Source organism: Nerophis lumbriciformis, linkage group LG21 (genome assembly GCF_033978685.3).
Source record: "Nerophis lumbriciformis linkage group LG21, RoL_Nlum_v2.1, whole genome shotgun sequence".
Taxonomy (NCBI): Eukaryota; Metazoa; Chordata; class Actinopteri; order Syngnathiformes; family Syngnathidae; genus Nerophis; species Nerophis lumbriciformis.
The window spans coordinates 2,273,940-2,301,720 of record NC_084568.2 but is presented as its reverse complement, the minus strand read 5'-3'; the positions used below and the strand labels follow the sequence as shown (position 1 = coordinate 2,301,720).

Sequence of the window (27,781 nt, the reverse complement as noted above, 5' to 3'; positions counted from 1 at the left end):
TTCTCTTGATGCTCTGTCAGCAAGTATACTGTGTGTGTTAACCTTGAGTTCTTTGGAATGTGTTTTGACTAGCATTTGTTTTGTCTACAGAGATGGGACGAGAGAGAGAGGGTGGTGGGATCGGGAAGACAGACCATTTTGGGAGGCGCAATAGAATGTTCTAGGGTTAGACTGGTCTCAATCAATGTATATTGGCAAAGCTTTGAGAATATACAACAAAATACCTATTCTGTCTCTGGTGGCTTTTCAACTCAGCTTTAAGTGTCGGAAAGAACTTGGGAGCGAATTGTGACTTGAATTCCCTGGGAGGAACAACTGGTCCAAAACGCAACAGTATCAGTGCACATCATGCGTTGGAAACAAAGTGGGTCAAACATAAAGGGACCATTAAAAATCCACACAAGATAACAGATGGGTTCTTATCTAATATAAATTGCATGATGGAATCTCCAGGCCAGGAAACGACTCCCTTTGTAAGAACATGGAAGTCAAACGTTGCTCGCTTTTGTGTGATCTAAAATGGTAAGAGATGACTGCTACAAAGAGAAGCAGTTCAACCCTGACGCACACTTGGGAGAATCTCATGGATGGCTGCAGCCCTGATCAGTGTGGTCATTAGTTGGCATGTGAGCCTCGGACCATTACAAGTGACCGACGGGCGGGAGATTCGCAGTTAATGCTGCAGGGATGACCGGTCATGCCTAATACATCCGGAACAGCGTTATGCAAAGAGTTGAAGCCAAGAGCGGGAATATTGTCAGGTTGCAATCACATTTGTGGTTGCCAATACTGGGCATTCACACAGATCACAAGCAAGAGCTGTGAACGGACCCGGGACATATTGAGAAGTGATGACTCAGACCGTATCTGAATGTACTCTGGGTCACATTCCCAGCCTAAGCAGGGTGAAGGGGGGGTCTTTGCTCTCATTCCTGTGTCATATATCACCAGAGGTGGGTAGAGTAGCCAGAATTTGTACTCAAGTAAGAGTACTGTTACTTTAGAGATTTAATACTCAAGTAAAAGTAAGGAGTAGTCACCCAAATATTTACTTGAGTAAAAGTAAAAAGTATGTTGTGAAAAAACTACTCAAGTACTGAGTAACTAATGAGTAACATACACACACATATCATATATATATATATACATACATTGATATATACAGTATATAATTTATATTTATTTTGCCGTTTTTGTTTACATGTTAAAGGTGTTTTAATGAATATACATGCATGTTTAACACATATAGATTCCTTTCTTTCATGAAGACAAGAATATAAGTTGGTGTATTACCTGATTCTGATGACTTGCATTGATTGGAATCAGACAGTAGTGATGACAACGTCCACATTTTCGAATGGAAGAGAAAAAAAAGTCTTCCTTTCTGTCTAATACCACATGAAAGTGGTTGGTTTTTGGCATCTTATTTGTCCAGCTTCCATATTCGTTTTTATACACTTTACAAGAAATACATTGGCGGCAAACTCCGTAGCTTGCTAGCTCATACTTGCCAACCCTCCCGAATTTTCCGGGAGACTCCCGAAATTCAGCACCTCTCCCGAAAACCTCCCGGGACAAATATTCTCCCGAAAATCTCCCGGTTTTTAGCCGGAGCTGGAGGCCACGCCCCCTCCAGCTCCATGCAGACCTGAGTGAGGGCAGTCTTTTTTCATGACGGGAGGACAACAGGGTGACAAGAACTAAATCATCCAGACTAGAGATAAATTGTATTATTATGTTTATCTTACCTACAAATAAATATATTTGTTAATTTAAAAAAAAAAAACTAAATACATTTTTACTATATTTTGCTAAAAACATCAAAATTAATTGTATTTTTATTTGTATTTTTTCTGACTCCTTATTACATCCAGCCATAGAATTATACATTTAAATAAACATGTTTGAAATAATTAATTTTAAATGATCATAGTAATTAATTTAAAATGACCATATCTAATTATTAAAATAATTGCTTGTTTATCAACAACTTTAGCATTTTATTCATTACATTTTGAAGCTCTCAGAAGCCAAGTTATGTTATATTAAGATTTATTTATGCAAGTTTGAAGTATCAATTATCTAAACACAGTTTTGTTTGCATATTTTCAGGATGTGTATATATATATATATATATATGTATGTATGGAATGCTTGACTTGGTGAATTCTAGCTGTCAATATACTCCTCCCCTCTTAACCACGCCCCCAACCGCGCCCCCTAACCTCCCCACCTCCCGAAATAGGAGGTCTCAAGGTTGGCAAGTATGTGCTAGCTTGTTTGCGCTGGCTTTCGGAGACTCTTATTTTGAAAGCGCAGGCGCGATGGAGCGGCACTTTTATTGTGAAGACAGGAACTGTGCAGTCAGTCTTTAGGCTTTTGACGGGAAGTACGGTTGAAATAAAAAAAGGGTCTTTTTTCCTTCACATTTTTGATTGATTGATTGGAACTTTTATTATTAGATTGCACAGTACAGTACATATTCCGTACAATTGACCACTAAATGGTAAGACCCGAATAAGTTTTTCAACTTGTTTAAGTCAGGTCATGTGACCGCCTGGCTCTGTTTGATTGGTCCAACGTCACCAGTGACTGCATTTGATTGGTGGAACGGAGTGAACGTCACCAGTGACTGTATTTGTTGAAACGCAGGCACTATGAAGGTCTGTCTGACAGACCAAAACAAACAAAGCGTGCATTAACAGATCGATAAAAATTAGTAGCGAGCTGAATGTAGATAAAAGTAGCGGAGTAAAAGTAGCGTTTCTTCTCTATAAATATACTCAAGTAAAAGTAAAAGTATGTTGCATTAAAACTACTCTTAGCAGTACAATTTATCCCAAAAGTTACTCAAGTAGATGTAACGGAGTAAATGTAGCGCGTTACTACCCACCTCTGTATATCACACAGCGGCTGACAATTTCAGGAAACCTTTTATCACAGGACGCCGTGCAGGAAAAAAATAAATAAATCTCTGCATTTGTGTCGTTAGAGAGAACCCTGGTTTGTGCGACGTTGTCACGAACTGCACAAGGCACAATGGAAGTTTATCGCCATCTGATCTATAAAATTACTTGCAATTTGCAGATTATGAATGCAACAAAAGGAGCAAAGGCCGGCTCACATTGACTTGGAATACAATAACCACATGCAAGTGAGTCATGTTGTGGAAGAACAAACCACTTACAGTATAAAGTACAGGCCAAAAGTTCGGACACACCTTCTCATTTCAATGCGTTTTCTTTATTTCCATGACTATTTACATTGTAGATTGTCACTGAAGGCATCAAAACTATGACACCTGTGAAGTAGGGCTTGTCTCTGTTAGGGATGTCCCGATCCGATATTTGGATCGGATCGGCTGCCGATATTTGCCAAAAATTGCGTATCGGCAAGGCATGGGAAAATGCCGATCCAGATCCAGTTTTAAAAAAAACTCCGGTCCGTGTTTTCCAACGCACCGATTTAAATAATACATTCCACTTTTCTGCTGCTCCGTAATTTCCGTTCCGCATTTTCCAGCACACCTTCAACACATCAACAATTCTCACGCAGTTGCTTTTAGCTGCTGGCATTACACGACAGGCTCTTCACACTCTTTCCTGTGTCTCCCTCTCACAGACAGCAAGTGCACCTTCTTACACATGTCACATACTGTCACGTCATACATCACATACGTATACGTCCTCCCCGAGCAGAGAGGTAGCAGCATGGCTAACGTTAGCTGTGATGCTAGCGCAGCCGCGCGAGCAATGCTCCCTCTAAGGTGCTCGCCTGTGCAATTGCGCACTGTTTAAGCATCCTCTGCGCATAGCAAATCTATGCCACGCACAAAATCAAATAAAAAAATAAGCGCATAACAATTTTCGACACACGGACACGACAGAGAAAACAGTTTTCGTCATCATTGTTCAAATATTGTGACGTCTGTCGAGACGCTTATCTCCATTCGGTGCCACACGTCCACACCATCAAAATGCTGAGGCAAACATTTCCACATCAACACCGTATGAAAAAATTAGTGATTTTTTTAGTTGTGATTTCCTTCTCTGCATGAAAGTTTAAAAGTAGCATATATTAATGCAGTATGAAGAAGAATGTTTTAATGTAGACATGCAAGCCTTGAAAGAACATTTTGAAAATCAAGACTACATTTCCTGCAAATGGGTGCATTTCTACCCTATATTTTAACTTTAGATTTATTCTCATATCAAACTCTTTGGGCTGTCTTTTTGACACTTACATCCACACCCTGGATTATAAATAATGTAAATAATTCAATGTGATTATCTTGTGTGATGACTGTATTATGATGATAGTATAAATCAGAAACTGATGACATAGTGCTGTATTTTACTTCTTTATCTCTTTTTTTCAACCAAAAATGCTTTGCTCTGATTAGGGGGTACTTGAATTAAAAAAATGTTCAAAGGGGTTACATCACTGAAGAAAGGTTGAGAACCACTGGTTTAGTGCGTCTGCCTCAAAATACGAACTGTGATTATATCCATCCATTTTTTAAAGCTTGTCCCTATTACAAGGATATTTAACGACAGTGGAACTTCGATTTACGAACCGCTGTGTATGCAAAATTTTCAATACACAAACTTTTCGATCAAGCCAAATATGCCTCTGTGACATTGTCCACACAGCATAGCCTTCCACTTCACAGGGTCACGTATCAACACCCCAGCATGAGTGCATTTTCTTGGGGTTTTTTTGCCTTTTGACAAGTTTTGTCCATTTTGCTAACTTAATAAGAGTTCCAAAACCTCAACAGACCAGCGTGGAAAGCAGGAGAGGACTGCTGTGGAGACTATTTGCGAGGAGTACATCCATGGCGCTCACAAGCATGACCACAGCAGAGTAAGTAATCACATCAAGATTTAATTGTGAAACCGGTCCTTTCGGGGAAAGAATGCCACAACAGAATGATATCACAGCAGAGGAAAAGACACTATCTCTTCTCTCGTTGCAGAGTGGCCCCTCACTCTTCCAAAGCACAAACATGCAGATGTATGGCTAGCCTCTCCCACTTCCCCCTCCCTTCCCTCCCATTATTATTGCAATATGGTTGTTGAAGTTAAGGATGTTTGTGAGGACACCATAGTGACTTCTGTGTTTGTGCATGTGTTGGCGGAGCAGAGCATACAGCAGCTGGTTCTTGTTGTTTGGACTTCTTATTACACAGAACGTTGATCCATTATCTCCTTGTTACGTTTGTTTGATATACAGTACTAGGGATGTCCCGATCCAGGTTTTTGCATTTCCGATCCGATACTGACCGATACCGATACTGACCGATACTGGCCTATCCGAGCATGTATTAAAGTTGAAAGTTATTTAGCCTACTTAGTTGTCAGAATCATGTTGAAAAGGGTTTTAGTACTCTTGATAACAACTAGCCAGCTGAATTAGGGGAGTTTGAATAATACACAATGGTTGGTAACAAGAAACTGACCTGTTTATTCAAGGATAAACACAAAATAGACAAAATTATACATGACAAACAGAAATGGCATCATTGAAACTAGGGCTGGGCGATATGGCCTTTTTTTAATATTGCCATATTTTAAGGCCATATTGCGATACACGATATATATCTCGATATTTTGCCTCAGCCTTGAATGAACACTTGATGCATATAATCACAGCAGTATGATGATTCTATGTGTTTTGATTGATTGATTGAGACTTTTATTAGTAGGTTGCACAGTGAAGTACATATTCCATACAATTGACCACTAAATGGTAACACCCCAATAAGTTTTTCAACTTGTTAAAGTCGGGGTCCACTTAAATTGATTCATGATACAGATATATACTATCAGATATATACTATCATCATAATACAGTCATCACACAAGATAATCACATTGAATTATTTACATTATTTATAATCCAGGGTGTGGAGGGGGGCGCCGGATGTAAGTGTCAAAAAGACAGCCAAAAGAGTTTGATATGAGAATAAATCTAAAGTTAAAATATAGGGTAGAAATGCACCCATTTGCAGGAAATGTAGTCTTGATTTTCAAAATTTTCTTTCAAGGCTTGCATGTCTACATTAAAACATTCTTCTTCATACTGCATTAATATATGCTACTTTTAAACTTTCATGCAGAGAAGGAAATCACAACTAAAAAAATCACTAATTTTTTCATACGGTGTTGATGTGGAAATGTTTGCCTCGGCATTTTGATGGTGTGGACGTGTGGCACCGAATGGAGATAAGCGTCTCGACAGACGTTACAATATTTGAACAATGATGACGAAAACTGTTGTCTCTGTCGTGTCCGTGTGTCGAAAATTGTTATGCGCTTATTTTTTTATTTGATTTTGTGCGTGGCATATAATTGCTATGCGCAGAGGACGTTTGAGCAGTGCGCAATTGCACAGGCGCGCACCTTAGAGGGAGCGTTGGTCACACGGCTGCTCTAGCATCACAGCTAACGTTAGCCATGCTGCTACCTCTCTGCTGGGAGAGGACGTATACGTATGTGACGTATGACGTGACAGTATGTGACGTGTGTAAGAAGGTGCGCTTGCTGTCTGTGAGAGGGAGACAGGAAAGAGTGAGAAGAGCCTGTCGTGTAATAGCAGCTAAAAGCAACTGCGTGAGAATCCACAGACCTGTGGATGTGTTGAAGGTGTGCTGGAAAATGCGGAACGGAAGCAGCAGAAAAGTGGAATGTATTATTTAAATAGGTGCGTTGGAAAACACGGAGCAGAGTTTTTTTTTTTACCTGGATCTGGATCGGCATTTTCCCATGCCTTGCCGATACGCATTTTTTGTCAAATATCGGCGGCCGATCCGATCCAAATATCGGATCGGGACATCCCTAATATGTAGCATCATTTGAAAAGTCACCCGCTAGAGAATGAAGAGTGCTTGAAACTCCGCATGTCAACATCTCCGTTCGGTGCCACACCAACAAAATTCCGAGGCAACCATTTCCACATCAACACCGTATGAAAAAAAATAGTCAACAACAGAAGAAGATTACGTCCGCAGGAACCTACCACATAGCGAAGGACATACACTATTTGATTTCCTATTATGCAGCTCATTTTATTTGACAGTTATTGAAATATCTTGTGTGACATCATGCACAAAAGCGCACTTGTTTTAAACTATTGTAGGGGTGTTCTGTACAAAAAGTGCACTTTAATTAGGGCGCGCATGGCCCATTGCATAAGGACTCCCAAAGGGAGTCCTTATGCAATGGGACATAAGGACCTATTGAATTTGTAAGGTTTTATTCTTTATTCTTTATTCTTCCGCCGCCACATTAAACTGTAATTTGACCCACTTAACATGCTTCAAAACTCACCATATTTGACCCACACATCAGGACCTGCGAAAATTGCCTTTTTTAAAAAAAACACCGAACCACAAAACTCAAAATTGCGCTCTAGCGCCCCCTAGGAAAAAAAACAACTAGACTGCCTGTAACTCCCACTAGGAAGGTCGGAGAGACATGAAACAAAAACCTCTATGTAGGTCTGACTTAGACCTACATTTCATAATAGTACATTCTCGGGCTAAAATCAACAGGAAGTTGGCAATTCCCCCTTCAAGACAAAAAAGTACTAAAAACAGTCAATTTTGCCTCTTTGAGCTGTAATTTGACCCCCTTAACATGCTTCAAAACTCACCAAACTGAACGCACACATCAGGACTGGCAAAAATTGTGATCTAATAAAAAACCTAACCCCAAATCTCAAAATTGTGCTCTAGCGCAATTTTTTAATAAAACGCACAAAAAACTGCTCCTCGGATGAAAAAACTGACAAAACTGCCTGTAACCCCCACTGGGAAGGTCGGAGAGACATGAAACAAAAACCTATATGTAGGTCTCACTTAGACCTACATTTCATAAATTGACAACCCCCAGCAAAAATCAACAGGAAGTTTGCTATTCCCCCTTCAAAACAATTTTTTTTGTAAAAACCGGTCACCTTCCTTCAAAAACTATCTCCTCTGAGCGCGTTTGTCGTTTCGGCTTCAAACTAACACAGGAGAGAGATTAAACCCTTGTGTATAAAATAACAGAACAGCGTTTTAATACCTGCTCCGGTTTTGATTTTATGACCCTTCAAAGACCCGCTGCACTGATGCTGCTGCGCTGCTGTTTTTTTAAGATGGCTGCTCAAAAGCAGGAAGCACCAACGTGCCCACACAATGCAGACAAGGTAGGTACACTAGACAAAAGTCTTGGGACACTTCAGACTAAAAGTAGACAAAAGTATTGGGACATTTAGGACTAGCACCTGCCAAATACGCGGGCCCGACCAATGCTGCTTGCAGCTTTAATTTAGTGTTGTTTTGATATGTCATCTTAGTGACATCATGCACAAAAGTGCACTAATAGCTTGTTTTAAAATGTCTCTGACAATCTTGCACTTTCTGTTTGGAAATGACATGAATGTTTGTACCACAGCTTAATAACTGTTTAATAAATACACTTTTAGTTGTGATTTCCCTCTCTGCATGAAAGTTTAAAAGTAGCATGTATTAATGTAATATGAACAAGAATGTTTTAATGTAGACACATAGAATCATACTGCTGTGATTATATGCATCAAGTGTTCATTCAAAGCTAAAGCAAAATATCGAGATATATATCGTGTATCGTGACATGGCCTGAGAAACCATTGGGAGTTCCTTTAAAGCAGACAGTTAAGAGTAGGGGAACTCAAGAAAATCGATTCAAATCCAAATTGTGATTTTTATTTATTCAGATTCTAAATAGATTCATAAATTTGGAGACTCAATTAAAATTAAAGCTGCAAGCAGCATTGGTCGGGCCCGCGTGTTTGGCAGGTGCTAGTCCTAAGTGTCCCAATACTTTTGTTCAGTTTTCGTCATAAGTGTCCCAATACTTTTGTCTACTTTTAGTCCGAATTGTCCCAATACTTTTGTGTAGTGTACCTACCTTGTCTGCATTGTGTGGGCACGCTAGTGCTTCCTGCTTTTAAGCAGCCATCTTAAAAAAAACAGCAGCGCAGCAGCATCAGCGCAGCGGGTCTTTGAAGGGTCATAAAATCAAAACCGGAGCGCTTCTGTAGTTTTAATCACAAGGGTTCAATCTCTCTCCTGTGTTAGTTTGAAGCCGAAACGACAAACGCGCTCAGAGGAGATAGTTTTTGAAGGAAGGTGACCGGTTTTTACAAAAACGTTGTTTTGAAGGGGGAATAGCAAACTTCCTGTTGATTTTTGCTGGGGGTTGTCAATTTATTAAATTTAGGTCTAAGTGAGACCTACATAGAGGTTTTTGTTTCATGTCTCTCCGACCTTCCCAGTGGGAGTTACAGGCAGTTTTGTCATTTTTTTCTTCAGAGGAGCAGTTTTTTCTGCGTTTTATAAAAAAAATTGCGGTAGAGCACAATTTTTAGATTTGGGGTTAGGTTTTTTCATTAGATCGCAATTTTAGCCAGTCCTGATGTGTGCGTTCAGTTTGGTGAGTTTTGAAGCATGTTAAGGGGGTCAAATTACAGCTCAAAGAGGCAAAAGTTACTGTTTTTACTAAAATTTAGTGTTGAAGGGAGAATAGCAAACTTCCTGTAGATTTTTGGCCGAGGAAATAAATTAATTAAATTTAAGTGTAAGTGAGACCTACATAGAGGTTTTTGTTTCATGTCTCTACGACATTCGTACTGGGAGTTAGAGGAAGTTTTCTTTGTAGGGGGCGCTAGAGCGCAATTTTGAGTTTTGGGGTTTAAGTTTTGGGGTATTGGGAGTCCTTATACAATGGGCCATGCGGGCCCTAATAATGTATTAAAAAATTATGTATTTTTGGCAAATGTTATTTTATTTTTTGAATCGGAATGTTTACATTTAATACATTTTTCTCCTGGTCCTTTTTTTTTTTGGATAGATAATAAAAAATATTTAAAAAAGATTGATATTGCCTGATATAAAACACTTAGCCATGGCAGCCCTAATTTGAGTCTAAATATTAGGCTATTTTTTAAGTTAATTTAAATAATACAAGCTTTGATTAATCATGATTAATCCAAATTCAAAAGTAGGAATAATTTGATTTAAAAAATATTCTAGTATTTTCACAATGTGCCGCAGGCCAATAATACATCAGCAGTGGGCCACTGTATACATTAGAAATTGTCCAAGAAAAATGCATATATTTACTGTGTATGAAAATACATTTATGCAGGGAGATATTCTCTATTTTTATGAAGACTCTACATCAGGGGTGTCTAAGGCGCTACCCAGGGGTCATTCATGGCCCCCGGCCAATTTTCATATTGTACTCTCGGCAACTTGTATGAATAAATAAACACAATAAACAACAAAATGGGGGGGGGAAACAGAGCAAAGAGATATAATGCAAAGAGAAACTTACAGGATGTTGATACTAATGACGATATAATAACACAAAGCGTTGTCATTAAAAAGCAGGGGTGTCAAACTCGTTTTCACGGAGGTCCACACTAAAGCCAATAATAGATGAATTTGCCTCTGCAATTGATGGTCATTTATATTTTTTGCGTACACTGTGAAAAAACAATCTGTAGATTTTACAGTAGAAAACTGACAACTCAGTCATCAGAATTTTACTATTAAATATACAGTGTTTTTTTTAAACAACATATTACAGTAAATGGAAAAACAAAATCACTGATTTGTATGGAAAAAACTGCCTAGCTTAGTCGTCAGAATTTTACTGTAAACATTTTGTGACTCCTCAGCCTTCCCGGTAAGGTCTATTCAGGTGTACTGGAGAGGAGGCTACGCCGGATAGTCGAACCTCGGATTCAGGAGGAACAGTGTGGTTTTCGTCCTGGTCGTGGAACTGTGGACCAGCTCTATACTCTCGGCAGGGTCCTTGAGGGTGCATGGGAGTTTGCCCAACCAGTCTACATGTGTTTTGTGGACTTGGAGAAGGCATTTGACCGTGTCCCTCGGGAAGTCCTGTGGGGAGTGCTCAGAGAGTATGGGGTATCGGACTGTCTGATTGTGGCAGTCCGCTCCCTGTATGATCAGTGCCAGAGCTTGGTCCGCATTGCCGGCAGTAAGTCGGACACGTTTCCATTGAGGGTTGGACTCCGCCAAGGCTGCCCTTTGTCACCGATTCTGTTCATAACTTTTATGGACAGAATTTCTAGGCGCAGTCAAGGCGTTGAGGGGTTCTGGTTTGGTGGCTGCAGGATTACCGTATTTTCCGCACTATAAGGCGCACCGGATTATTAGCCGCACCTTCTATGAATTACATATTTCATAATTTTGTCCACCAATAAGCCGCCCCGGACTAAAAGCCGCGCCTACGCTGCGCTAAAGTGAATGTCAAAAAAACGCTGCGCTAAAGTGAATGTCAAAAAAACAGTCAGATAGTTCAGTCAAACTTTAATAATATATTGAAAACCAGCGTTCTAACAACTGTCCCAAAATGTACAAATGTGCAATCACAAACATAGTAAAATTCAAAATGGTGTAGAGCAATAGCAACATACCGGTAATGTTGCTCGAACGTTAATGTCACAACACACAACACACAAAATAAACATAGCGCTCACTTTCTGAAGTTATTCTTCATTCGTACCGGTAAATCCTTCGAATTCTTCGTCTTCGGTGTCCGAATTGAAAAGTTGCGCTAGCGTGGCTTCCAAAATGGCGGGCTCCGTCTCTTCGAAATCATCGGATTCAGTGTCGCTGTTGTTGTGCAGCAGTTCTGTGAATCCTGCCTTCCGGAAAGCTCGGACCACAGTTGTGACAGAAATATCTGCCCAGGCATTTACAATCCACTGGCAGATGTTGGCGTATGTTGTCCGGCGTTGTCTGCCCGTCTTAGTGAAGGTGTGTTCGCCTTCGGTCATCCATTTTTCCCACGCAGTTCGCAGTCGTGATTTGAATGCCCTGTTGACACCAATATCCAGCGGTTGGAGTTCTTTGGTTAATCCACCCGGAATGACGGCGAGTGTTGTATTTGTGTGCTTCACTTGTTTTTTGACACCATCTGTGATGTGGGCGCGCATAGAGTCATATATCAACATGGACGGAGCAGCGTGAAAAAAGCCACCCGGCCGCTTCGCGTAAACTTCCCTTAACCACTCGCTCATCTTTTCTTCATCCATCCATCCCTTCGAGTTAGCTTTTATGATGACGCCGGCTGGAAAGGTCTCCTTTGGCAAGGTCTTCCTTTTGAATATCACCATGAGTGGAAGTTAGCATGGCAAGCTAGAACCACAGTGAAGGATGACTTCTCATTCCCTGTGGAGCGAATATTCACCGTACGTGCTCCCGTTCCACAGTGCGGTTCAGTTGCTGTGAAATACGGTAGTAATCCGTGTGCGGATGGAGAGATTGCGTCTTTTTATGACCCGGATCGTTTAGTAGGAGCCATTTTGTGGTCTTTACAGATGTAAACAGGAAATGAAACGTACGGTGATATCCGCGCGTTTTTTCTTCTTCTTCCGGGGGCGGGTGAAGCGCTTCCTGTTCTATGGGGGCGGGTGAAGCGCTTCCTGTTCTATGGGGGCGGGTGCTTTCCTTGGCGGTTGCTTGCGTAGAAGAAGAAGCGCTTCCTGTTCTACCGGGAAAAAAGATGGCGGCTGTTTACCGAAGTTGCGAGACCGAAACTTTATGAAAATGAATCGTAATAAAGCGCACCGGGTTATTAGGCGCACTGTCAGCTTTTGAGAAAAATTGTGGTTTTTAGGTGCGCCTTATAGTGCGGAAAATACGGTAGGTCTCTGCTTTTTGCAGATGATGTGGTCCTGATGGCTTCATCTGGCCAGGATCTTCAGCTCTCGCTGGATCGGTTCGCTGCCGAGTGTGAAGCGACTGGGATGAGAATCAGCACCTCCAAGTCCGAGTCCATGGTTCTCGCCCGGAAAAGGGTGGAGTGCCATCTCCGGGTTGGGGAGGAGATCTTGCCCCAAGTGGAGGAGTTCAAGTACCTCGGAGTCTTGTTCACGAGTGAGGGAAGAGTGGATGGTGAGATCGACAGGCGGATCGGTGCGGCGTCTTCAGTAATGCGGACGCTGTATCGATCCGTTGTGGTGAAGAAGGAGCTGAGCCGGAAGGCAAAGCTCTCAATTTACCGGTCGATCTACGTTCCCATCCTCACCTATGGTCATGAGCTTTGGGTTATGACCGAAAGGACAAGATCACGGGTACAAGCGGCCGAAATGAGTTTCCTCCGCCGGGTGGCGGGGCTCTCCCTTAGAGATAGGGTGAGAAGCTCTGCCATCCGGGGGGAGCTCAAAGTAAAGCCGCTGCTCCTCCACATCGAGAGGAGCCAGATGAGGTGGTTCGGGCATCTGGTCAGGATGCCCCCCGAACGCCTCCCTAGGGATGTGTTTAGGGCACGTCCAACCGGTAGGAGGCCGCGGGGAAGACCCAGGACACGTTGGGAAGACTATGTCTCCCGGCTGGCCTGGGAACGCCTCGGGGTCCCACAGGAAGAGCTGGACGAAGTGGCTGGGGAGAGGGAAGTCTGGGCTTCCCTGCTTAGGCTGCTGCCCCCGCGACCCGACCTCGGATAAGCGGAAGAAGATGGATGGATTTTGTGGCTTTTACAACATATGATAGTAAAAACAGTAAGACTGTTTTCTAAACATTCTGACAACTGAGCTACCAGTTTTTACCGTAAAAATGTAGTCCATTTTTCCCCACTTACAGTAACACAGCTTAAAAACAAAAATCATAGATTTCACGGCAAAAAACTGGTAGGTTAGTCGACAGAATTTTACCGTAAAAAAAACAGTTGTAGTTTTTTAATTTACAGTATTATTCTGCACAAAACACCGTAAATTTGACCATAAATTCTATTGTCATTGTTACAGTGTACAACTGACTTTCTTTAAATAGTAAATGGGTTATACTTGTATAGCGCTTTTCTACCTTCAAGGTACTCAAAGCGCTTTGACACTATTTCCACATTCACACACACATACACTGACGGCGGGAGCTGCCATGCAAGGCACTAACCACGACCCATCAGGAGCAAGGGTGAAGTGTATTGATTCCCGGGCGCGGCCACCGCTGCTGCCCACTGCTCCCCACTGCTCCCCTCACCTCCCAGGGGGTGAACAAGGGGATGGGTCAAATGCAGAGGACACATTTCACCACACCTAGCGTGTGTGTGACTATCATTGGTACTTTAAACTAATTAAAATTAAAATGTTACTATTTTTTATTTTATTATATATTATTATTAATTTTTATTTTATTTTATTATTATTATATATATTTTTTTTTTATATATATCTGTCTGTCTCTGGCCTCGTATGTGTGTGTGTGTGTGTGAGAATGTGTCTGTCTTTGTCGTCTTACTCGTTACATAATTGTGCCATTTGTCCCTCGTTAGTGGGACCTGAGTGGGGTGGGAGGGTGGGTGGGTGGTTTGGGTTTTAAGGGAAAGGGTGTGAATCATTTACTGACTTTAAAATTGTACTGTTTTGACTTGCACTTTTTTCTGTCTATTTGAAAATGCCAATAAAAAAAGTTGGAATAAAATTAAAATTTTACATTGAGCAAACAACCTTAAAGTGGTACAGTGTATTAAAAAAAAATAAAAAGATAACAAAAAAATAAAATAAATAAAAACTAAAACTAGCACGCATGTATCTAAAAAAAAAGAGGCTTTTTTAAAAAGAAGGGTTTTTAAGCCTTTTTTAAAAGCATCCACAGTCTGTGGTGCCCTCAGGTGGTCAGGGAGAGCGTTCCACAGACTGGGAGCCTGGTTTCCCATTGTTCGTAGCTTTGTCCTCGGAGGTTAGCCTGTCCGGAACGAAGTAGGTCCATACTTGCCAACCCTCCCGATTTTTCCGGGAGACTCCCGAATTTCAGTGCCCCTCCCGATAATCTCCCAGGGCAACCATTCTCCCGATTTTCACCCGGACAACAATATTGAGGGAGTGCCATCACGGCACTGCCTTTAGCGTCCTCTACAACCTGTCGCCACGTCCGCTTTTTCTCCATACAAACAGCGTGCCGGCCCAGTCACATGTAGTATGCGGCTTCTACACACACACACACATGTAAGTGACTGCAAGACATACTTGATCAACAGTTGTACAGGTCACACTGAGGGTGGCCGTATAAACAACTTTAACACTGTAACAATGTTCCCCCTAATTGTTCATGTGTGTGAGCAAACACAAAAACTCCCTGAGCATTCAGTGGAGCACATGTGAGCAACATCACACGTGGCAATACCAGCAGCACACCAGTCTCAAATCAATCTTTTATTATAACACTCAAATGACAGGAGTCATTTTCATGAGATTATTTAGTAATATTAGTGATTTGGCCCACTTGTAATGAAAATAAAAGAAATCTTGTTTTTCATAAGCTATGGATTAGTATTGTACAATACAGGTAAAAGCCAGTAAATTAGAATATTTTGAAAAACTTGATTTATTTCAGTAATTGCATTCAAAAGGTGTAACTTGTACATTATATTTATTCATTGCACACAGACTGATGCATTCAAATGTTTATTTCATTTAATTTTGATGATTTGAAGTGGCAACAAATGAAAATCCAAAATTCCGTGTGTCACAAAATTAGAATATTACTTAAGGCTAATACAAAAAAGGGATTTTTAGAAATGTTGGCCAACTGAAAAGTATGAAAATGAAAAATATGAGCATGTACAATACTCAATACTTGGTTGGAGCTCCTTTTGCCTCAATTACTGCGTTAATGCGGCGTGGCATGGAGTCGATGAGTTTCTGGCACTGCTCAGGTGTTATGAGAGCCCAGGTTGCTCTGATAGTGGCCTTCAACTCTTCTGCGTTTTTGGGTCTGGCATTCTGCATCTTCCTTTTCACAATACCCCACAGATTTTCTATGGGGCTAAGGTCAGGGGAGTTGGCGGGCCAATTTAGAACAGAAATACCATGGTCCGTAAACCAGGCACGGGTAGATTTTGCGCTGTGTGCAGGCGCCAAGTCCTGTTGGAACTTGAAATCTCCATCTCCATAGAGCAGGTCAGCAGCAGGAAGCATGACGTGCTCTAGAACTTGCTGGTAGACGGCTGCGTTGACCCTGGATCTCAGGAAACAGAGTGGACCGACACCAGCAGATGACATGGCACCCCAAACCATCACCCAACCATGCAAATTTTGCATTTCCTTTGGAAATCGAGGTCCCAGAGTCTGGAGGAAGACAGGAGAGGCACAGGATCCACGTTGCCTGAAGTCTAGTGTAAAGTTTCCACCATCAATGATGGTTTGGGGTGCCATGTCATCTGCTGGTGTCGGTCCACTCTGTTTCCTGAGATCCAGGGTCAACGCAGCCGTCTACCAGCAAGTTTTAGAGCACTTCATGCTTCCTGCTGCTGACCTGCTCTATGGAGATGGAGATTTCAAGTTCCAACAGGACTTGGCGCCTGCACACAGCGCAAAATCTACCCGTGCCTGGTTTACGGACCATGGCATTTCTGTTCTAAATTGGCCCGCCAACTCCCCTGACCTTAGCCCCATAGAAAATCTGTGGGGTATTGTGAAAAGGAAGATGGAGAATGCCAGACCCAAAAACGCAGAAGAGTTGAAGGCCACTATCAGAGCAACCTGGGCTCCCATAACACCTGAGCAGTGCCAGAAACTCATCGACTCCATGCCACGCCGCATTAACGCAGTAATTGAGGCAAAAGGAGCTCCAACCAAGTATTGAGTATTGTACATGCTCATATTTTTCATTTTCCTACTTTTCAGTTGGCCAATATTTCTAAAAATCCCTTTTTTGTATTAGCCTTAAGTAATATTCTAATTTTGTTACACACGGAATTTTGGATTTTCATTTGTTGCCACTTCAAATCATCAAAATTAAATGAAATAAACATTTGAATGCATCAGTCTGTGTGCAATGAATAAATATAATGTACAAGTTACACCTTTTGAATGCAATTACTGAAATAAATCAAGTTTTTCAAAATATTCTAATTTACTGGCTTTTACCTGTAAACAGTTTTGCTCAGTAAGGTGATCGATATAATTCCTGTCCCCGAAGCATCTCGATAGACGTTAGAGCACCGTTAGGGCCGCTTGTTGTCACTGTCACTCAGAGTTGCATTGCAAAATTAGACAGAATAAATTATGTGTTTGTTTTGTTTAGAATTCAGATGGGATTTGATTTGGTGCGCGGCATATATTTGCTGTGCGCAGAGGACGCTTGAGCAGTGCGCAATTGCGCAGGCGCGCACCTTAGATAGGTTACAAATATGCGCCACACTGTGAACCCACACCAAACAAGAATGACAAACACATTTCGGGAGAACATCCGCACCGTAACACAACATAAACACAACAGTACAAATACCCAGAATCCCTTGCAGCACTAACTCTTCCGGGCTACAATATACATTCCTGCTACCACCAAACCCCGCCCCCCCTCACACCTCAACACATCCCTCATCTCCCGAATTCGGAGGTCTCAAGGTTAGCAAGTATGAGTAAGACCACTGAGTATTATTATTTATCCCGCGGGCCGGATAAATCCTGTTCGCGGGCCTGAGCCGGCCCTAGGGCCGTACGTTTGACACCCCTTGACTACACCTTATAATCACATCCTCAAGCTTGAGTTATGCCATTTGTTTGACTGGCCGGCAAGTTTTTTGCCATTAAAAAACATGCACGCCGACCAGAGGTGGGTAGTAACGCGCTACATTTACTCCGTTACATCTACTTGAGTAACTTTTGGGATAAATTGTACTTCTAAGAGTAGTTTTAATGCAACATACTTTTACTTTTACTTGAGTATATTTATAGAGAAGAAACGCTACTTTTACTCCGCTACTTTTATCTACATTCAGCTCGCTACTCGCTACTAATTTTTATCGATCTGTTAATGCACGCTTTGTTTGTTTTGGTCTGTCAGACAGACCTTCATCGTGCCTGCGTTTCAACAAATACAGTCACTGGTGACGTTCACTCCGTTCCACCAATCAGATGCAGTCACTGGTGACGTTGGACCAATCAAACAGAGCCAGGGGTCACATGACCTGACTTAAACAAGTTGAAAAACTTATTGGGGTGTTACCATTTAGTGGTCAATTGTACGGAATATGTACTGTACTGTGCAATCTACTAATAAAAGTTTCAATCAATCAATCAAAAGTGTGAAGGAAAAAAGATCCTTTTTTATTTCAACCGTACATCCCGTCAAAAGCCTAAAGACTGACTGCACAGTTCCTGTCTTCACAATAAAAGTGCCGCTCCATCGCGCCTGCACTTTCAAAATAAGAGTCTCCGAAAGCCAGCGCAAACAAGCTAGCAAGCTATGGAGTTTGCCGCCAATGTATTTCTTGTAAAGTGTATAAAAACGAATATGGAAGCTGGACAAATAAGATGCCAAAAACCAACCACTTTCATGTGGTATTAGACAGAAAGGAGGAACTTTTTTCTCCTCCATTTGAAAACGTGGATGTTATCATCACTACTGTCTGATTACAATCAATGCAAGTCATCAGAATCAGGTAATACACCAACTTATATTCTTGTCTTCATGAAAGAAAGGAATCTATATGTGTTAAACATGCATGTATATTCATTAAAACACCTTTAACATGTAAACAAAAACGGCAAAATAAATAAATATAAATTATATACTGTATATATCAATGTATGTGTGTATATATATATATATATATATATATATATATATATATATATATATATATATATATATGATATGTATGTGTATGTTACTCATCAGTTACTCAGTACTTGAGTAGTTTTTTCACAACATACTTTTTTACTTTTACTCAAGTAAATATTTGGGTGACTACTCCTTACTTTTACTTGAGTAATAAATCTCTAAAGTAACAGTACTCTTACTTGAGTACAATTTCTGGCTACTCTACCCACCTCTGCCATTATGAATGATGACGTTATTAACGTCATCATTCATAACAGATGTTCTGATTGGTCACAAGGAACATATCGACCAATCAACTACGGCGTAATATAAACTACGTCTCGAATCTTGATTTAGGGTCGGGAAAAAAAACCGAAAAACGGGAGATAATTTTTTCTTCTTCCCGAGATTAAGAAAGACGGAATTCCGACTTTAGACGGAAAAATCACATGCCTGACATCCGCACCGTAACACAACATAAACACAACAGAACAAATACCCAGAATCCCTTGCAGACCTAACTCATACCTGCCAACTTTTGAAATCAGAAAAACCTAGTAGCCAGGGTCCAGGGCCGGTAGGTCCAGGACAAAGTCCTGGTGGGGGGTTCAGGCTTCGCCCCCTGACGCAAAATGATTATTAGCATTCAGACAGGTTAAAATGTTGCTAAAACCATCACTTTTCTATCAGTCACAGTGACTTTTCAAAACAAAAATATTACAGCAAAAATCATATGGGTTGATTGACATGTTTATTCTGTAAGCTAACTTCAATAGTTTGAAATTATTTTGACAGTTAATGCCAGTTATCCTGTCAACCTTTCACAAGACTTCAATTTGTTCATTGAAAGTATAAACAGTATAAACACTTTTTACAGTAAACTAATGGTAAAACAGTACTAAACAATTCCATTTAAAAAAAAAATTGGTGTCATTATTAACTTTCTGTCCAAGCTTGTATAATCTACTGCCTTGTTCAATTGTAAAAAATATTCTGTGCCTAAAATTCACATTTCTATCACAATTATCATACTGTAAACATGGTAAGCTAACTTCATTAAAATTAATAGTCCTGTCAATAGCATGGAATTACAATTCAAATGTAGTTTTTTTGTAAGCCTTTCAAAAGAATTCAAAATATGAAAAATTAATGAAAATCAATTTAAGCCATCAGACACTTGAAAAGTGGCACATCACATCTCTAATGTAATCATTTGAACTTTTCAACAGAAATAGCACTGCAAAAATATTAAGGACATACTTCTGTATTTTGGTAGTTATGCTGTCAACATTTAACAAGATTTCTTCAACTTGGACTTGAAAGCATAAATAGTATAAACACTTTTAACAGTATAACAGTACTAAACAATTCCAATAGATAACATTGGTGTCATTACCTTTTTGTGGCTAAAATCCGAAAAACGTTGAAAGTTTTCCACTTGTATCGCTAGCAACGGCATTAGACTTGTGTTTTTTTGTCCCGACGTGGTCTTTTACATCGCTAATTCCTCCGTGTCCGATCAAAAAATCTTGTCTGCACAAGGTGCAATTCACGTAGTTTTCACCCTTTTTGGAACGGATAATTATTCCCGGATAGGCTTTTGAATATTCTTCACGGAATGACTGCAGTTTTCTTTTCGGTTTAAGACTCGTTTGCGATTTTTCTCAGGCTGATTCCATGATCGTTCGCTCGTTAGGAAACAATGGCAACTGGTGCCTCGTGCTTGGCAGCGGTGCTATAAATAGCCTCGCGCATGGCATTCGGAATGGCTCGATAGGAAGTTACGGGAAGCAGTGTCGATTGTTATTGTTGTTACGCGATTTCGTGAATAAAACTTAAAAAAAATAAAATAAATTTTAATTAATGAAAAACCGTATTTTTTATCACTGCAACCGTAACCCGGAATAGGTTGATGAAAACCGTACTAATTACGGGAAAACCGGAGTAGTTGGCAGGTATGCTAACTCTTCCGGGCTACAATATACATCCCCGCTACCACCAAACCCCGCCCCCCCCTCACACCTCAACACATCCCTCATCTCTCGAATTCGGAGGTCTCAAGGTTGGCAAGTATGAGTAAGTAAGACCACTGAGTATTATTATTTATCCCGCGGGCCGGATAAATACTGTTCGCGGGCCTGAGCCGGCCCTCGGGCCGTACGTTTTACACCCCTTGACTACACCTTATAATCACATCCTCAAGCTTGAGTTATGCCATTTGTGTGACTGGCCGGTAAGTTTTTTGCCATTAGCCGACAGCTTTGTGGCAAGTTAAAAAGTGAAAAGGAAGACATTTCAGAGTGCGGTTATTAAGGACGTGCTGCTCGCCGCCCAAACAAGACAAGAGCTCGCTCACCTGCTGGGAAGTACGACGGTAGAAGTCACTCATTATCCGAACATGACTTTATTCTAAGGCCAGCTAACTGCAGTGCCAACACACCCCAGCTCATGGTATTAGTGTGTAATCCCGGGTGCTGTGCCACTTATAGCGTCCTGACAACACCGTGACTGAGCGGCGTCCTCCCGCTGCCATGACAGGCGCTATGTGCTATGTGCTAAATGCTATGTGCTATGTGTTTACCTGCGCGGCTAACGCCTAGCTAGCCCTTAGCACACACACACACACACAAGCCCGGACAAAAAGTCGGTCGTCGCTTACCTCGGCGAACATCGTTCCGAAGGCCCCCCCGGTCAACCCCGCCGCATGGTACCGGGCGAACGGCGGTTAAAAGCGGCGGAATATCCAATCTCCGTAGCTGCTATCGAGCGTCGCCATGTTGGCGAGGTTTACGTCTCCAGAGCCCCGTTAGTGGACCGCGCCACGTGATTGGTGGAGACGTGATGACGTAGCGACACACACACACACGTGACTGACTGGCTGACTGACACATGCAGAAATGTGTTGTTTTTCAACTGTATACTATCATATACTATACTATGTCTCCTTTTTATCCCACAATTACGACTTTTATCTCATCATTTGGACTTTCTAAACTCATAATATCGACTTTGTAGAATAGAATAAATTAGAGTTTTATTGTTATTATAGTGAACAGGTTCAAAGAACAACGAATTTGGTGTAGATCCCCTAAGGTGCATACACAATAATATAGTAATATAAATAGTAAAAAGATTTAAAAAAGAAGCTATATATCTATATATATGTATACATCCACATACATGCATATATCCATACATATGCATATATATACACATAAATATTTACATATACATACATATACATACACATACACACACATACACATATATACACATATACACATATATACATATATATATATATACATACATACACATATATACATCAATATATACATACTAAAACAATAGTAAGTCTTGATAATGAGATAAAAAGTCGAAATGATCAGATAAAGTGAAGATTATTAAATAAAAAGCCAAAATTATGCGATGGGAAAGTGAAATTTATGAGATAAAAAAAATCAAAATTTTGGGGATTAAAACGTCGAAATCATTAGATAAGAATGGTGAAATTATGAGATAAGAATTTTGAAACAATGAGAAAAAATAATCATCATTATGAGATTTAAAAAAAATCAAAATTACGAGATATATATATACATATATATATATATGTATATATATATATATATATATATATATATATATATGACAGGTTAGTGCACATTATTCTGTTTCACAGTCCAGTATTATTGCACTTATCAAGAGGTCATTTGGGATATATTGCACATCCATCCATTTTCTACCGCTTGTCCTTTTCGGGGTCACAATCCAACATTATTGCACATTATAGTCTGAATAATTGTATCTTATAATTATGACTTTTTACCGCATAAATACGACTTATCTCATAATTATGACTTTTAACTCATAATTTCGACTTTGATCCTACAATTATGACTGTTTATGTCATAATTTCGACTTTTTATTTCATAATTATGTCTATCTGTGTTGGCCCTGTGACGCAGTGGTGACTTGTCCAGGGTGTACACCGCCTTCCGCCCGAATGCAGCTGAGATAGGCTCCAGCGCCCCTGAAAGGGACAAGCGGTAGAAAATGGATGGATATATATATATATATATATATATATATATATATATATATATATATATATATATATATATATATATATATATATATATATAAAGTGACAGAGGTGTAAGGTGACAGGTTATTGCACATTATTCTGTTTCACAGTCCAGTATTATTGCACTTATCAAGAGGCCATTTAGGACATATTGCACAGTCCAACATTATTGCACATTATAGTCCGAATAATTGTATCTTATAAATATGACTTTTTATCGCATAAATATAACTTATCTCATAAATATGACTTTTAACTCATAATTTCGACTATATTATCTCATAATTTCGACTTTTATCCTACAATTATGACTTTTTATTTCATAATTTCTACTTTCTTATCGCATAATTTTTTTTACTTTTTAGCTCATAATTTCGACTTTATTATCTCACAATTTCTACTTCTTATGTCATAATTATGACTTTTTATATCATAGCTTCGACTTTTTCATGTTATATTTTCGACTTTTTATCTAATTATTATGACATTTTATCTCATAACTTTTGACTATTTGTGATTATCCATCCATCCATCCATTTTCTACCGCTTGTCCCGTTCGGGGTCGCGGGGGCTGCTGATTATATTATCTCATAATAACTTTTTATCTCATAATTTTGACTTTCTTATGTCATAATTATGACTTTCTCTCTAGTAACTTTGACTTTCTTATCCTAAAATGTCGACCTTTTATCTAATTCTTATGACTTTTTATGTCATAATTTCAACTCTATTATCTCTTAATTTCGGCTTTATAGCTCATATTTATGACTTTTTTTAATCATAATTTCGACTTTATCTCGTAATTTCGACTTTTTAAACATCTCATAATGATGATTATTTTTTCTCATTTTTTTCAACATTCTTATATAATGATTTCGACTTTTTAAACCCCCAAATTTTCACTTTTTATCTCATAAATTTGACTTTCCTATCGCATAATTTTGACTTTTCATTTAATAATTTCCACTTTATCTCATAATTTTGACTTTTTATCTCATTATCAAGACTTACTATTGTTTTAGTGGCAGAAATGGGCTTCCTTAATTACAACTGTATCATTCAAATAATTATAATTAGAGATTAATTTTTTAAAATGCAAAAAAGGAGCGGTATGTAGTTTTTAGCTCTGCATTATACTAAGAGGTGTTTACACAGGTGCATCACAGCAAATCATTTAATTTTCATTTAATTTCTCTTATTTCGAACACAACAATTAATATAATTAAAATAATCTCCATCAGGATCATTTCAAACAAAATAGATGAAATAATAAACAGAACAGAAAAAGTGTCTGAAAAGAAGCAGGAAGAAGCTAAATCTAAAACATATATTTATTTCAGTAATTATGGGTTAGGGTTAACAATTAATGCTAAATGAGACAGAATAAATAAATACATCTTTAAATAATTACTTAAATGTGTATTTAATTAAATCACTACCACAACTAAATACTAATGCATCTTTAAATATTTTTAATTAAGTAATTAAATAACTAACACAATTAAATACATATTTAAATAATAATTAAATAAATCATTAAATAATGAAATCAATAATTCATTAAATCATGAAATAATTAGATCAATGACTAAATAAATCATTAAGTAATTAAATGTAATTTTACATTAAATTAGTGACACATTTAATAACACATTTAAGTATTCAATTATAATTATTTATTGACACATTTAAGTTATTTACATGTTTAAATAATATCCTCAATTAAATAAATCATTAAATAATTAAATCAATAATTCATTAAATCATTAAATAATTAGATCAATGACTAAATAAATCATTAAGTAATTAAATGTAATTTTACATTAAATTAGTGACACATTTAATAACACATTTAAGTATTCAATTATAATTATTTATTGACACATTTAAGTTATTTACATGTTTAAATAATATCCTCAATTAAATAAATCATTAAATAATTAAATCAATAATTCATTAAATCATGAAATAATTAGATCAATGACTAAATAAATCATGAAGTAATTAAATGTAATTTTACATTAAATTAGTGACACATTTAATAACACATTTAAGTATTCAAATATAATTATTTATTGACACATTTAAGTTATTTACATATTTGAATAATATCCTCAATTAAATAAATCATTAAATAATTAAATCAATAATTCATTAAATCATGAAATAATTAGATCAATGACTAAATAAATCATGAAGTAATTAAATGTAATTTCCTATAAATTAGTGACACATTTAATAACACATTTAAGTATTCAATTGTAATTATTTATTGACACATTTAAGTTATTTACATATTTGAATAATATCCTCAATTAAATAAATCATTAAATAATTAAATCAATAATTCATTAAATCATGAAATAATTAGATCAATGACTAAATAAATCATTAAGTAATTAAATGTAATTTTACATTAAATTAGTGACACATTTAAATATTCAATTATAATTATTTATTGACACATTTAAGTTATTTACATGTTTAAATAATATCCTCAATTAAATAAATCATTAAATAATTAAATCAATAATTCATTAAATCATTAAATAATTAGATCAATGACTAAATAAATCATTAAGTAATTAAACGTAATTTTACATTAAATTAGTGACACATTTAATAACACATTTAAGTATTCAATTATAATTATTTATTGACACATTTAAGTTATTTACATGATTAAATATCCTCAATTAAATAAATCATTAAATAATTAAATCAATAATTCATTAAATCATGAAATAATTAGATCAATGACTAAATAAATCATGAAGTAATTAAATGTAATTTTACATTAAATTAGTGACACATTTAAATATTCAATTATAATTATTTATTGACACATTTAAGTTATTTACATGTTTAAATAATATCCTCAATTAAATAAATCATTAAATAATTAAATCAATAATTCATTAAATCATGAAATAATTAGATCAATGACTAAATAATTCATTAAGTAATTAAATGTAATTTTACATTAAATTAGTGACACATTTAAGTATTCAATTATAATTATTTATTGACACATTTAAGTTATTTACATATTTGAATAATATCCTCAATTAAATAAATCATTAAATAATTAAATCAATAATTAATTAAATCATGAAATAATTAGATCAATGACTAAATAAATCATGAAGTAATTAAATGTAATTTCCTATAAATTAGTGACACATTTAATAACACATTTAAGTATTCAATTGTAATTATTTATTGACACATTTAAGTTATTTACATATTTAAATAATATCCTCAATTAAATAATTAAATCAATAATTAATTAAATCATGAAATAATTAGATCAATGAATAAATAAATCATTAAGTAATTAAATGTAATTTTACATTAAATTAGTGACACATTTAAATATTCAATTATAATTATTTATTGACACATTTAAGTTGTTATTTAAGATTTTTAAACATTTTCCCCATTTGGCCCTCCATAAGCAATGACTTAAAACTACTTCATAGCACAATAATCAACTTATAAATGTCATTTCTGTTTGGAAGAGTGTCGACAAAAGGACGACAGAAAGCAGTCTGATTACATGTTGGCACCAATAATATAATAATATAATATTACCTCTTTCACCGCCTTGTAAATAGTCAAGAGAGGGGCCCAAAACAATGAGGCAGCTTGCTTGCAGAGATCTCCATGGGGTTTGGAGGTTAATGGAGGAAGAACTGAAAGAAAACAGAACATGTTTAAAAGAACTGAGTGATATTACAATGTAAATATTGGAGTTTTGAGAATCGCTTCGACTATCAATATTTGTATAAAAAGGAATTCCACATATTGGAAAAAAATGAATCCGACTTGCTCAAAAAATGTTGGAATACTAGTGAAACAACATCATCACTGTGATTCAATTGATAAATTAAAAAATACATAAATAACAAAGAAAAAAAATAGATTAAAAACTACTAAAAATACTGTGATTCAATTGTTTAAATAATAATGATAAAAAAAAATGAAATTAAAAAAACAAAACATTATCACTGTGTTGCAGTTTACAAATTTGAGCACTAGAGGTCACTGTCAATCCACCCTGCAATCTACAAAAAGGTCGAATGGTCAAAGAAGAAAAATGACTGGAACGTTTTAAGAGAAAATAGTGCATGCAGCAGCTCCAAGCTGGGAAACTGTAAGCACTAAAATGCACGCATAATACGCACTTTTTCACTTTCACTTTTTGTTATATATAATTTTAATGTCTTATACTGCGACCCTAAAAGAAATGGATGGATGGGTGGACATCTCATTCCGTTTTTTGACACTGATGACAAACTCCAGTGGTTTTACTTACCCCACTGTTTGACTGTTGACACATGAATATGTATCATAAACCACCTTTTATTATGGTGTCATTTAATGTATATATACAGTTCAGGACAAAAGTTTGGACACACCTCATTAAATGCGTGTTCTTTATCAAAACTATGAATGAACACATGTGGAGTTATGTACTTAACAAAAAAATAACTGAAAACATGTTTTATATTCCATTTTTTTCAAAATAGCCACCCTTTGCTGTGATTACTTTTTCGCACACTCTTGGCATTCTCTGGATGAGCTTCAAGAGGTAGTCACCTGAAATGGTTTTCACTTCACAGGTGTGCTTGAAGCTCATGGAGAGAATGCCGAGAGTGTGCAGAGCAGTAATCAGAGCAAAAGGTGGCTATTTTGAAGAAACTAGAATATAAAATATGTTTTCAGTTATTTCACCTTTTTTTGTTAAGTTCATAACTCCACATGTGTTCATTCATAGTTTTGATGTGACAATCTACAATGTAAATAGTCATGAAAATAAAATAAACAAATTGAATGAGAAGGTGTGTCCAGACTTTTGGCCTGTACTGTATATATATATATATACAGGTAAAAGCCAGTAAATTAGAATATTTTGAAAAACTTGATTTATTTCAGTAATTGCATTCAAAAGGTGTAACTTGTACATTATATTTATTCATTGCACACAGACTGATGCATTCAAATGTTTATTTCATTTAATTTTGATGATTTGAAGTGGCAACAAATGAAAATCCAAAATTCCGTGTGTCACAAAATTAGAATATTGT

The 27,781-nt window shown here is 37.5% G+C and overlaps 1 protein-coding gene across 3 annotated transcripts in view; it reads right to left on the bottom strand.

The window, feature by feature from the left end:
- Window positions 1-26,365, bottom strand: part of snx13 (sorting nexin 13) — a 112,304-nt gene extending 85,939 nt beyond the window's left edge. Inside the window, exon 1 of one of the 3 annotated variants that reach the window (XM_061983231.1) lies at window positions 26,286-26,365. Coding sequence is in view for 2 of the 3 variants with exons in the window: in XM_061983232.2 (XP_061839216.1) it covers window positions 20,961-20,993 (33 nt within the window). In the remaining variant the exon portion in view is untranslated. Of the gene's footprint in view, window positions 1-20,960; window positions 21,112-21,263; window positions 21,416-26,285 lie in introns of those variants that run through there. The other 2 variants (XM_061983230.2, XM_061983232.2) reach the window with 2 other exon arrangements.
- Window positions 26,366-27,781: the final 1,416 nt, after the last annotated feature.